At 35.7% G+C, this 13,949-nt stretch overlaps 1 protein-coding gene across 4 annotated transcripts in view; it reads right to left on the bottom strand.

Moving 5' to 3' along the window:
- The window catches only part of PPP4R1 (protein phosphatase 4 regulatory subunit 1), a 101,889-nt gene that overhangs the window by 51,962 nt on the left and 35,978 nt on the right, over window positions 1-13,949 (bottom strand). For all 4 annotated transcript variants that reach the window (XM_043975187.1, XM_043975186.1, XM_043975188.1 and 1 more), the window contains 4 exons: window positions 13,542-13,649; window positions 13,354-13,419; window positions 7,045-7,203; window positions 2,570-2,697 (listed from right to left, as the gene is read on the bottom strand). In XM_043975187.1, the coding sequence (XP_043831122.1) occupies window positions 2,570-2,697; window positions 7,045-7,203; window positions 13,354-13,419; window positions 13,542-13,649 (461 nt within the window). The remainder of the gene's footprint in view (window positions 1-2,569; window positions 2,698-7,044; window positions 7,204-13,353; window positions 13,420-13,541; window positions 13,650-13,949) is intronic.

Here is a 13,949-nt window from a genome sequence, read left to right as displayed (position 1 = left end):
CTGGTTGTCTCACGGAGTCATTAACTTCTATTCTATCCATTTTTAAGCATGGGTAAGGTTTTATACTAAGTGATTAATTCACTTTTTTTTTAAATCATAAAAGTACTTTATTATTTTCCAGTTACATGTAAAAATAGTTTTCAACATTTGTTTTCATAGGATTTTTAGTTCCAAAATTTTCTCCCACCCTCCCTTTCCTCCTGCTTCCCCAAGATGGAAAGCAATCTGATATAGGTTATTTATGTACAATCACATTAAACACATTTCTGCATTAGTCATATTGTGCAAGAAGAAGCAGACCAAAACACAAAAACCTCAAAAAAGGAGGAAAAAACAGCCAAAAAATAGAAACATTATGGTTCAATCTGCATTCAGAAACCACAGTTCTTTTTTTTTTGGATGTGGAGAACATTTTCTATCATGAGTTCTTTGAAATTGTTTTGGATCATTGGACTGCTGAGAAGAGCCTAGTCTATCACAGTAGATTATCATACAATGTTGCTGTTACTGTGTACAAGGTTCTCCTGGTTCTGCTCATTTTACTCTGCATCAGTTCATGTAAGTCCTTCCAGGTTTCTCTAAAATCCTCCTCCTCCTCATCATTTCTTATAGCACAATAGTATTCCATTACATTCATATACCACAACTTTTTAAACCATTCCCCAATTGATGGGCATTCCCTCGATTCCCAATTTTTTGCCAGTTAATTCACTTTTTAAAAGTCTTTTTTCTCAAGTTCTCATTTCTAATTTGTTCTTCTATGATTCTCATTTCATTTATTATATTTTAAAACTTTTAATTCTTGCTTCATTTCTTCTTGGAACTCTAAGTGACTTTACCATTAAGCTGTAAGCTCAAAGCTTCTTTGAGGCTTTGCCTGCATATGTGCTTTGAAGGAAAACACAGACCAAAAAAACAACAAATCCCAACAAGAAAAATAAAGAAAAAATATGTTTCAATCTACATCTAGATTTCATTAGTTCTTTCTCTGGAGATGGACAGCATTTTTCATCATAAGTCCATCAGGATTGTCTTGGATCATTGTAATATTGAGAATAGCTAAGTCATTCACAGTTGATCATTGTACAATATTGTTGTTACTGTGTACAATGTTCTCCTGGTTCTGCTCATTTTACTTTGCATCGGTTCATGTAAGTCCTTCCAGGTTTTTCTGAGAGTATCTTCTTGTCAATTCTTATAGCACAACAATATTTCATCACAACTGTATATAACAATTTGTTCAGCCACTCCCCAATTGATGGACATCCCATCAATTTCCAATTCTTTATCCCCACTAAAAGAGCTATTATAAACATTTTTGTATGTGTGGGTCCTTTTCCCTTTCTTATGATCTCTTTGGGATACAGATCTAGTAGTAGTATTGCTTGGATAAAAGGTATGCATGCTTTTATATCCCTTTGGGCATAGTTCCAGATTGCTTTACAGAATGGTTGAATCAGTACAACTTTACCAACAGTGCATTACTGCCTCAATTTTTCCACATTTTCCTGTCCAACATTTGTAATTTTCCTTTTCCGTCATACCAGCCAATTTGATAGGTATGGGGTGGTAGCTCAATTCAGCTTAAGGGTTTTTTTCGTAAACAAAAATCTATTTTCTTAGTATTAAGGGTGGGCAATGTAACTGCAAGGATCACAAAGATGGCTCTAATCAGGGAACTTCTACTGAGTCTTAAGTGGTGTAAGCGCATAGGCATAGTGTGATGGTTGCCCACCTAGACTGAGCATTGGGGGATAGTAACACAATTACAGATTTTTGCCCTTAGGTAGACAGCCCCTGTCAGCTAACTAGAGGGACCTCTGCAGGTATAGAGAAACAGTTGTAGGCTGACTCCTGGTCTCATAGCCCCTGTTCTTGTCTCTTTGCCCCAGGTTTAACTGTAGATAGAGATAGGTAAGGGCAACAAAGATATCAGTCCATCCTTAGTGTCCATCCAGGTATTAAATCCAAAATTCCTCTGTGGAATCAAAGGGTGAGAGCTGTAGGCCCATCTCTGGTCTGAATCTGCAGGTTAAGTCTGATATACCTGCTCAAAGTCTACTCTGGGTTTCACAGTTGCTGCCCTATTCTTTTGCCAATGGGATTAATTGATGACTCTAGGCCCAGTATGGTTTCTCTTTAGATTTTCCAATCACAACTCAGTCTAACATTCCCCTCAAATCTTGGTCAGAGTAGCTATGTAGGAGCTGATTTATATTACTACCTCCTAGTACATCATCTTTGCTGGCTCAGTTGCTCCCTGTTAGGAACTTTCTCTACCAATGCAGATCGCACCTTCTCTTCAACTTAAGAGAGTTAAGAGAGAATTATGTGGGGCACTATAAGATTAAGTGAGTTGCCCAAGAAAGGTTAAAGAATAAGCATGTGGGAGATGTAGGATCTGAACCTAGGTATTCCAAACTCTAATACTAGCTACCACCCATTGTATTATGCAGTTTGCTTCTTTTGGCTGGCACAGTCAAAAGAAATATTTCCTTACTTTCTTAAAAACATTTTGAAAGTAGTAAAATCTAAATAAAGAAAAAAAAAAGAGAATCACAAATTATACCTGTTCTTTTCTTCTAGCACAATATCTTCTGAGTTCTTATTTTCTTCTTTAAAAAACTGGCCTGAGCTAGATGGATTAGCAAAAGTTGATATGAAAGGTCCCAGAGACTGAAAGGCTGCTTGGCGAACCTAGGGAAAAATTTAAAAACTACATTAATAGCATATAAATATGATTTATTCTTTGGCAAAGAAAACTTAACAATGGTAGACAAATTGCTTTACACAGCTTGATCATATCTTTAATATAGTGAAGTTGGAAAATAAGGTAGAGTAAAATAGCGCCAAAATTAATTCAATTAGCACTGACTGCATCCTCTACCTCCTCTATTTCAATTCACCTCCAGAGCTTAGCACAGTGCCTGGCACATAATAGATCCTTAATAAATGTTCTTAATAAATATCTACTGAAGGGCAGCTATGTGGTGCAGTGGATAAAGCAATGGCCCTGGATTCAGGAGGACCTAAGTTTAAAATCAGGCCTCAGACACCTGACACTTACTGGCTGTGTAACCCTGGGCAAATCATTCACTTAACCCTCATTGCCCCATTAAAAAAAAAAAAAGCAGCAGCAGCAGAAGAGGAAGAGGAACACATACAAGTAATGTAACAAGCATATATTACAGAACACCTGGAGATAAGAGAAAATAGAGAAAAAGAGTTTGGCAAACAGATCATAAGCTTAGCACAGAGGTATGACAGAATATTATTATTATTTTTTTTTGGTGAGGCAATTGGGGTTAAGTGACTTGCCCAGGGTCACAAAGCAAGTAAGTGTTCATAACTGTCTGAGGCCGGATTTGAACTCAGGTCCTCCTGATTCCAGGGCCGGTGCTCTATCCACTATGACACCCAGATGCCCAAATGACAGAATATTATTAAAGGGAAAGTTCAATTATCCAGATGTGCTAGAGCTTGCCAAAAGTCCATTAGGTAATGCTTTCATGATCTGCCTTAATAATTTCAATCTTCAGAACCAACAAGGAGAAATTCTATTCTAGACCCAATTTTCACCAATAAGGAGGAATTGGTTGCCTGGGTAAAGAATGTCAGAAACCACATGAAGGAAGTGAACTCATCCTTTTAAAATTTGTGAATGACAAATAAAATCAGATCTAAACACTTAGAAAAATACTAATTGCTCATGGGTAGGCCAAGCCAATATAATAAAAATGACATCCTTACCTAAATTAATCTATTTATTTAGTGCCATACCAATCAAACTATCAAAAATATTTCATAGAGCTAGAAAAAAAAATAACAAAATTCATCTGGAAGAAAAAAAGTTCTAGGGTATCAAGGGAATCAATTAAAAAAAATATGAAAGAAAATGGTCTAACAGTACCAGATCTCAAACTATATTATAAAGCGGTATTATCAAAACAATCTGGTACTAGCTAAGAAACAGAATGGTGGATCAGTGGAACAGAATAGGTACAAATTACACTAGAGTAAATGACTATAGTTATCTAGTACATGACAAACCCAAAGATCTAAGCTTTTGGAACAAAAACTCATTATTTGACAAAGACTGCTTGGAAAACAGGAAAACAATATGGCAGAAACTAGGTATACACCAATACCTCACACCATATACTAAAATAAAATCCAAATGGATACAGGATTTATACATAAAGATTGATACATAAGCAAATTAAGAGAGCATGGAATAGTTTATATGTCAGATTTATGGACAGGGGAAGAATTTAGGACCAAAGAAGATATAGATAATTTTGATTATATAAAATTTAAAAGCTTTTGCACAAACAAAATTAATGTAACCAAATTATAAGGAAAGCAGAAAACTGAGAATTATTGCAACAAGTATCATTGATATAGGACTCATTTCTCAAATATATAGAGAAATTAATCAAATTAATAAAAGTACAAGTCATTCCCCAACTGAACAGGAAGTTTTCAGACAAAGAAATCAAAGCTACCTATAGTCATATGAAAAAATGCTCTAAATCACTATTTAAAAAAAATAAAAGTATTTTATTATTTCCAGTTACATGTAGAGATTGTTTTCAACATTTGTTTATATCAGATTTCCAATTAAAAATTTTTCTCCCTCCCTCCCCTCTCCCCGCCCCTCCCCTAGACAGCAGGTAATCTGATATAGGTTATAAATACATAATAACATTAGTCATGTTATAAGAGAAAAATCAGAGCAAAAAGGAAAAACCTCAAAAAAGAAAAACAACAGCACCAAAAACAAAAGAAATAGTATGGTCCAATCAGATTCCATATTCCACAGTTCCTTTTTTTTTTTTCCTTTTCTGGATTTGGAGAGCCTTTTCCATCATGAGTTCTTTGGAACTTTCTTATACTGTTGTATTGGTGAGATGAATCTAGTCTATCACGGTTGATCAACACATAATGTTGATGATACTGCGTATAATGTTCTTCTGGTTCTGCTCATCTCATTCATCAACAGTTTATGCAAGTCCTTCCAGGTTTCTCTGAACTCCTCCTGCTCATCATTTCTTATAGCACAATAGAATTCCATTACATTCATATACCACAACTTGTTCAGCCATTCCCCAATTGATGGGCAACCCCTCAATTTCCAATTCCTTGCCACCACAAAAACAGCAGCTATAAATATTTTTGTACATGTGGGTCCTTTTACCTTTTTTATGATCTCTTTGGGAAAAAGACTTAATAGTGTTATTGCTGGGTCAAAGGGTATGCAGAACTTTATAGCCCTTTGGGCATAATTCCAAATTGCTCTCCAGAATGGTTGGATCTAAATCACTATTGATCAGAGAAATTAAAAAATTAAAACTTATGAGTTACCAGGGCAGCTAGGTGGTGCAGTGGATAGAGCACTGGCCCTGGATTCAGGAGGACCTGAATTCAAATCCGGCCTCAGACACTTGACACTTACTAGCTGTGTGACCCTGGGCAAGTCACTTAGCCCCAATTGCCTCACCAAAAACCAAACCAAACCAAAACAAAAAACTTATGAGGTACCACCTCACATCTATCAGAGTGGTAAATATAACAAAAAAGGAAAATGCTGGATGTTGAAGGGGATGTGGAAAAACTGGGACACTAATCCACTGTTGGTGGAGTTGTGAACTGATTCAACCATTCTGAAAAGCAATTTGGAACTATGCCCAAAGGGCTACAAAACTGCATACCCTTTATCCAGCAATACCACTGCCGGATTTATAGGTTTATATCCCAAAGGCATCCCCAAAAAGAGAAAAAAGACCTATTTGTACAAATATATTTATAGCAGCTCTTTTTGTGGTGGCTAAGAATTGGAAATCAAATGAATGTCCATCAATTGGGAATGGCTAAGCAAACTGTGGTATATGATTGCAATGGATTATTATTGTGCCATAAGAAATGACAAGCAGAAAAAAAAAAGAAATGACAAGCAGGATGACTTAGGAAATGTCTGGAAAGACTCATATGAACTGATGTATAGTGAAATTAGTAGAACCAGGAGAACACTGTGCACAGTGACAGCAATATTGTTTGATGAAGAACTATGAATGACTTAACTATTCTCAGCAATACAAGGATCCAAGACAATCCCATGGGACTAATGATGAAGCATACTATCCACCTCCAAAGAAAGAACTGATATTGATTGAACGCAGACTGAAGTATGCTAATTTTTCTACTTTCTTTCATTTTTTATTTGATCTGTTCTCTGCACATCTGGGTTGTATGTCAAATAATGTCCTACTTACTTTTCTCATTCACAGATGTCAAAGGATTTAGAAATAGGCTAAGTAGAATCCCATGGACCAAGATTCTATAATGTATATTTTAAAACTTCTAACATATTAACTAAGCTGAGATACTAAGTTAGGAAAATTTACTTTTGGAGGGATTGTAAATTGGTCCAGCCATTCTGGAACAGAATTTGGAATTATGTACATACCTAGAGATTCTAGTACTAGGCATATACTCCAAAAGGGAAGGGAAGGACTGGTGGTACGTGAGGGGAGGTTCTGAATAATATGAAGCTCATTCTGTTATTTCTCCATTCACAAGTAGGATTGTCAATGGATTATGGACTGGGATGGATCAAAGGTAGGACATAATTTCCAGAAAGAGTCATATCTGTAGGGTGGATGTACAAATGTTCTGGCCTATACAAATTCTACTATCTTCAAGAAGGGTGAGCCCACTCATTCTGTTTCTAAGAGGTGTAACTATACCTGTTATGAAAGACACCATGAAGAGAGCCACTGGATCTGAAGTCAAAGAATGTCAGTTCAAATCCTGGGTCAGCTATTTATATGACCATTAGGTTAAATCACTTACCCTCCCTGGGCTTCAGTTTCCCAATCTGTTAAATGATGAATTAAGGCAATTCTTTTGCCTTAGTCTATTCCCTAAAAGTAATAATATTAATTTAAACAGATCTATGCTAGTGCTTTACACAGGAGGCAGACATTTAATACATGCTTTAAGATTAGCAGAAAAAAAGGATATTTAATTAAAACAAAATCTTACCCATCGTGATGGGTCACTGATCAAATTAATAAAAAGTGTTGACAATTTTGTCCGACGGATTTCTTGAGATGTCGCACATGAAACAGCCATGAAGCATTCAGCACAAGCTTTTCTTACTCCCCACACGTTATCTGAACAAAGCTGGAAAAACCTTGGAAGCTACATGGGGAAGATAAAATAAGTATGGTTTATGTACACATTTATATAGAGAAGGCAGGCAGTACTTTAAGTTCTCCACTAATACTTCATCAGGGAGGGAAGGAATCTCCACTTTAAAAAAAAAGATTAGTAATTGTGATTTTTGTTAGTAGCTTTTTTGTATATACATCACAAGATTATTTTCCCTACAAACCAGTCTTTGAAAACCAGTTCTTCAGATAACTTTTCCACTATTCAACAAATAGAAAGGATTTTTAGAGATTAGAAAGAAGTGCATGACAACATAAACAAGAAAACACAGTAATAGATTGAGAAAAATATGGGAAATAAAAATTTTCAAAATCTGACATCAAAACTATATAAAGAACAGTTACAAATTTACTCCCCCCCCCCCTTTTTGGTGAGGCAATTGGGGTTAAGTGACTTGCCCAGGGTCACACAGCTAGTAAGTGTCAAGTGTCTGAGGACAGATTTGGACTCAGGTCCTCCTGAATCCAGGGCTGGTGCTTTATCCACTGCACCACCTAGCTGCCCCCCAGTTACAATTTTACAAGGATACTTCCCAGTCCATAATGATCAAAGAAAATGAGAGAACCTTCAGAAGAGAAAAAAAATTATGAATAGATTAAAAAAAATGCTTCCTCACTCAAGTCAAAGAGCTTCAAATTTTAACAGGGAATAAGTGTGGTGGCATGGAAAGCATTCTAAATTTAGAGTGAAGAGGAAAAGGGCTTGAATCCTGGCCTGCCATTCATTCACTTATGTCACTTTTCTCGACCTCAGTTTTCTCATATGTAAAATGAGATTGGCCTAAATTACTTTTAAGATTCTGTTCATCTCTAAATCCTCAATCCGATAACATGTTATAAAGCATAACCTTATGTTCATCAAAATGACAAAGTAATTAAAAGTAATAAGATTCAATGCTGGTGTAACGATTGGAATAACGCCACCTGCTGGATACTAACTGTAGAAGAGTTCTGCCCATGAAGCGAAGGTCTTTGAGGGAAAGACCAGGAGTCTTGTCTTTGGTATCAGGAAGTGACGCGGACTAGTGGGAGGAGGAAGGAAGAAACTGGCGCGGAGTCTCGGGCTTTTTCCTGAGGATGCTGGCGGAGAAGGGAGCTAGAAATGTGCTCTCCCTTTAATAGATAGGAATCTAGGCCTTTCTCTCTCTCTTTACCAAATTCTTATTCTCCTTAATAAATGCTTAAAAACCTAACTCTTGCTAAAGCTTATAATTTATTGGCGACCACTCATTAGATATTTTAGACAGACTAGCTAGAATTTTAACCCTTAACAGATGGCTGACCACGAAGAGGAAAGCTAACCCTCAGTCTTCTTCTGATCTTCTGGTTGGGTAAGAAATTTCCCCTCCCTCTCCCTTTAACTGCTAAGTACTGGTGTACTGGCTGTGTTTTCCTTTAAATTTTTTCGAATGGACCTTTTAAACTCCCTAATTACCCTATTTTTGATATTAGTCTGTTTAACCAGACAAATGGGAGATAAGATCATGTTAATGCTTTGTTTTTGTGGATTTTCTATTTTTCTTTTTATTTTTGTTAAAAGAGCCAGCAACTTACTCACACAAGGAAATATCTCTCCCTCTCCCAACCATGCTTTTTCAGAGAAACCTGAAGAGATTCCCGCAGCTTTTCCCAGTTCTAACAGTAATTGTTGCTTTAATTTTGCATGCCTGGAGGCAATGACCCACCCTCTAGAAGCTTTTAATCCACTAGCACCTGGAGGCAAAGTGGGGGAAGAGGAATCCAGACCTGAGTTCAAAATCAAGTGTGATTCAAATTGTGCTGGTCCCTCCCCTCCTCTCCAGACCCCACCCTCTACTCCTCCCATGGCCAAGCCCATAGCTTCCCCTGCCTGGGAAGTCCAGAGATCTGGTGCGCATGCTCAACTTTTTCTACCTGCATTTGCAGCTTCAGGCTCAGCCCTTCCCTGGCCTGGCTGTGCTTTTGAGACAATCTTAGAAAACTCTTTAAATTCCAGATATGCTCGTTTTGTTCACAATTTTGCTAACCTGCTTTTGTCTTTAATTAGTAATCTTATAAAGCATTTGTATGGTGAAAAGCCCGACAGACAATATAGAGGGGTTAAAGAAGAAAAACTTAAGCTGAATAAGAATGACAATCAACATAGTTCAAGACTCTGCTTCTTTTGCCATGGAAGGGTATATATTTTACAGAAATGTAGAAGTAAGCAGCAAGGTATTGATATGAGTATTGGGGATTTTAGATATCGGAATCAAAAGTGTTCTGAATTCACTCAGATTATTAATAGTATCAGTTCAGAGGTTACATAGGATTTCTATGCTATTACATATACATTTTGAAATTAATGGTATGGGTTTCTTTTCATAGAGATTTTCATGCTTTTGAGATTGTGTCTTATACTTAGTTTCTAAAACAAGGAGAATATTTGTAAAAGCTTTTTATAGTCATGTGATCAAGTTTATATTTTATAATACTCTTATTGATATTAAGTTCATATTCATTTAGATTTCCTTAGTTTGAATTTCACTGTATTTTATTGTTCCATGTGTATTTTCTTCTATTCATTTGTCTATCTAATTTTGAAACATTGCAAGATGGTTTTGATTTTATTATACAATGTTAATTCTAGGAGTATTGTGCTCCCATATTCTGAGTTATTTGTTTTTGCTTTTTTTTCTCAACTGATTATTTGATCAAACTCTTTAAAGCATTTCCCTGGCAAATTGTTTGCCATGGCAAGTGTAAATTGATTCTAGAAGTATTATTTTTGATAAGCACATTCCAAAAAAAAAAAAAAGAGGGGAACATTTGTAAAAGTTTTCTTTTTTCAAAAAAAAGTTTTCTTTGAGATTCTGTTGTGCTTTAACTTGTATTTAAATATGTTCAGATTTTTCAAAAAAGTAATTGTATACTAAGTTAAAAAAAGGGGTATTATTTGAAATTGTTGCATAATTATATATTGTGTTCTGAGTCAAGATGTATTCACATTTTTTGCAATCATTTATTATCCTCAATTTTTAAATCCATATGAGACTTGGATTATGGGAACTTATCATTTAAGACATTAATTGCCTTTATTCTGAGTTATCAGATGCCAGTTGGCCAAGATGCCATCCAATCACAAGAGGAATACATGCAAGAGCAGACACTGAACTGTCACATGAGGGGAGACATGCATGAAGTCAAGGTATGGCCGAGGGAACGGCTTTTGACAAATGTTGAGGTTGGATTCTCTTGGTTTAATATTTTATTTTATTTTTCCCCACAATATTGTACAGATGGCTGGAAATATTGATCCCACCCATCTCACTTCTACACCTGGCTTCTATGCTCCCTCCTATATGCCTGATGCCATGGACATCTCAATCCCATGCATCTGATTAAGTCTGACTCAGTTTCTTCCAATATGTTCGGTGGCATGGACATATATTCCATCCACCTCTTTTAAGCCTGGCATACTGTATGGGCAGTACATACTGCTCAAGTGTGGGAATGCTCATATCCCATCATTTCTCTGTTCTTTTATGGTAACCCCCATAATTATCTCAGGTGTCATGATAAATACAGTGTTGAATTTGGCCTTGACACCTGTTACCAATTATATTAGATTTTTTAATTTCTCATAATGGCATGAGGATAATTAGGCAGATGATGCAAAAAGTGATGAAACAAAGATAAAAAATTATTTTTAATAATTAATATCGCAGCAATTGTCTTCTCAATTACCCTCCATAAGGGGGGGGACTATAGTAATATTATAATTTTAAAGAATGTTTCAATTTTTGTTTTATTATATGTTTCATGTGTAACAACTAAGATTCTGAATTCCCTTAGACATGTTTTTGAGAACTTTCATTGTTTGATTTGATTATTGACAAAGCTATTTTAAAGTTGTGTTAAGCTCAATTTTGTAGGAAATTTCCTGGCTGATTACCAGTATCCACACATCAACCCCTGAAAAGACTTCCATTCCACGACTACACCTAGAGGACATCTAAGAAAAGACTTTCAGAGACTTTAAATGAACAGTTTTGATTTGTTGTTTTTGTTTTTTTTTTTTCTCTTTCTGTTATAATATACACCATCTGTAATATGTATTCTCTGCAGAGGCCCTCCCTTTGCAAGACTAATGTCAAAGCGTCAGTTCATGAGGACAAAAAAAAATCGCCCCTCTGGACAAAACTTTCCTCTCTTCCTTTTCTATATTGTTGTTCACATATTATTAATTATCAATAGTTATTATATTCTTTTTACTGTTCCATCAAGGAAACATTTTGTTTCTTGAGGAACAACAGGGGGGACTGTAACGATTGGAATAACGCCACCTGCTGGATACTAACTGTAGAAGAGTTCTGCCCATGAAGCGAAGGTCTTTGAGGGAAAGACCAGGAGTCTTGTCTTTGGTATCAGGAAGTGACGCGGACTAGTGGGAGGAGGAAGGAAGAGACTGGCGCGGAGTCTCGGGCTTTTTCCTGAGGACGCTGGCGGAGAAGGGAGCTAGAAATGTGCTCTCCCTTTAATAGATAGGAATCTAGGCCTTTCTCTCTCTCTTTACCAAATTCTTATTCTCCTTAATAAATGCTTAAAAACCTAACTCTTGCTAAAGCTTATAATTTATTGGCGACCACTCATTAGATATTTTAGACAGACTAGCTAGAATTTTAACCCTTAACACTGGTGGAGTGGTGGAAAAGTAGGTATAACATTTACCGCTAGTAAAATTGCACACCTTTTCCCCCTGGACAGGAATCTTGTAATAAGAAGGAAAAATTACATAAATTACACCCGTTGACGCAATACTTCCATTGTTGGGAACATAACTTGAAAATGTTAACCAGAAAAAAAATAAAAATAAAAAAACCCCTATGTGTTCAAAACTTTCATTGCAGCACTATTTTTTTGGGGGGGGGGCAATGAGGGTTAAATAACTTGCCCAGGGTCATACAGCTACTAAGTATTAAGTGTCTGAGGCCAGATGTAAACTCAGGTCCCCCTGAATCCAGGGCCGGTGCTTTATCCACTGCACCACCTAGCTGCCCCCACAGCACTATTTTTAATGGCAAAAGTACCTAGGGGAAAAAAAATCTAAATATCTAGCAACAAGGAGATGAGCAAATAAATCATGGTATATTTATGTAACAGAATAAGAATACAAAGAAATTTGGAAAGACCTGCATGAAATAATACTCTAATATGCCAAGGGATCCTACCACCTATCACAATGCCTGACACAAAGAGGTTAAATGCTTGATTGATTTCCTTTATGCAGGTACTACTTCCAGTGATGCAGGTGATAATCTATGCAAAGCAAAAAAAAAAAAAAAGAATGAACCAGAAGAACAAAGCATACTTTAACCAATATGCCAACGTAGAATAATGGTTAGTTTACTAAATAACTATAGTCTATCTACCTTCGTAGGGTTGTTTTGAGGTTCAAATGAAATAATATAGGTTACAAACTTTAAAGTACCTTAATGAAATAAGCTATTTTAAATATAAAGGGAAAATGGAAAAAGAATTCTGATAAGGACAAGTGGGAGTGATTGAAAAAATGTATTTTAGGAGTTTGGATTAATATAATAATCACAGAGCAAGTTTAATTAGCTATGCTGATAACCAAAAAAGTTTATAATCATTTTTTAACAATAAAGGGACTAGAATTTAAGAATATGTCAAAATTGCATTGACAGTGTAATTTTTTTTAATTGCTGAGGCAAAGAGATAGAGCAACATTTCTATTTCAAAGTAAAATTTAATAAAATTTTTTGTATCAATTGATGTACTTAATCCTTGTTTTTAAAAAAAACTTCTTCCACAAACTAAAGTAGTATTAAATATCAAGAAGAAACAAAATTGTAAACTCAAGTAACCAAAAATTATTGCTGCAACAAAAAGGAATCTGAGTATTCTTTATATTATGTTCATAAAAAACCTGTTATTTCTATTGTTTTCCTATAAAACACCCTTTATCCTATGTGCCAAGAGCTACAAGGAAAACGTAGATATTTTCATTGTGCAAAATCATATTAAAATTGTTGAACTTTGCATAAAAAGTTTTGGGTATCACATGCACTTCAGGAATTTATTTAAAATTATTTTCTAATATTTCCAATGCTTAATCTTTTTTAACTGTAATACTTACCAACATTTCCTCAGTGGCTTGTTGCCCAACTACGCTGCAAATGTCTCCAAAATTAGCAGCACAGACCTGCCAAGAAATAAATAACACTGATATATCAAAATAGCAAGTCTAATACAATGTCATTTTATAACAGCCAATTTTTGTGATTCACCATCACTAATACTCTCAAAGAATCTAAGTTGTAATACCTTCCGAACATGAAACATTCTGCAGTCACAGCACATCTCACAAAACCTAGGGAGGATAAGTCGCTCTGTGATATCCTTTCCAACCATGGGTGCCATCTTGCACATTATCTAATAGCAAAGTAAAACCATAATAAGCTTAGGAACATCTTAAAGGACAAACACTTTAACCAATTTAAATTACATAATCAAACATTACATAATGTGTGTGTGTGTGTGTGTGTGTGTGTGTGAGAGAGACAGACAGACAGACAGACACAGACAGAGACACAGAGACAGGAGAGAGAGAACCTTGCTGTGTAAGCCATGAGGAAATGTAGTGCACTACATGGAATACTAGAATAAGGAGACTGGAGTTTGAATTCTGTCTGAAATACTAAGCTTTGTGATCATGGGATCATTTAACTTCTC

The sequence above is a fragment of the Dromiciops gliroides genome, chromosome 1 (assembly GCF_019393635.1).
Source record: "Dromiciops gliroides isolate mDroGli1 chromosome 1, mDroGli1.pri, whole genome shotgun sequence".
Taxonomy (NCBI): domain Eukaryota; kingdom Metazoa; phylum Chordata; class Mammalia; order Microbiotheria; family Microbiotheriidae; genus Dromiciops; species Dromiciops gliroides.
This window is presented reverse-complemented; position numbering and strand designations above follow the sequence as displayed.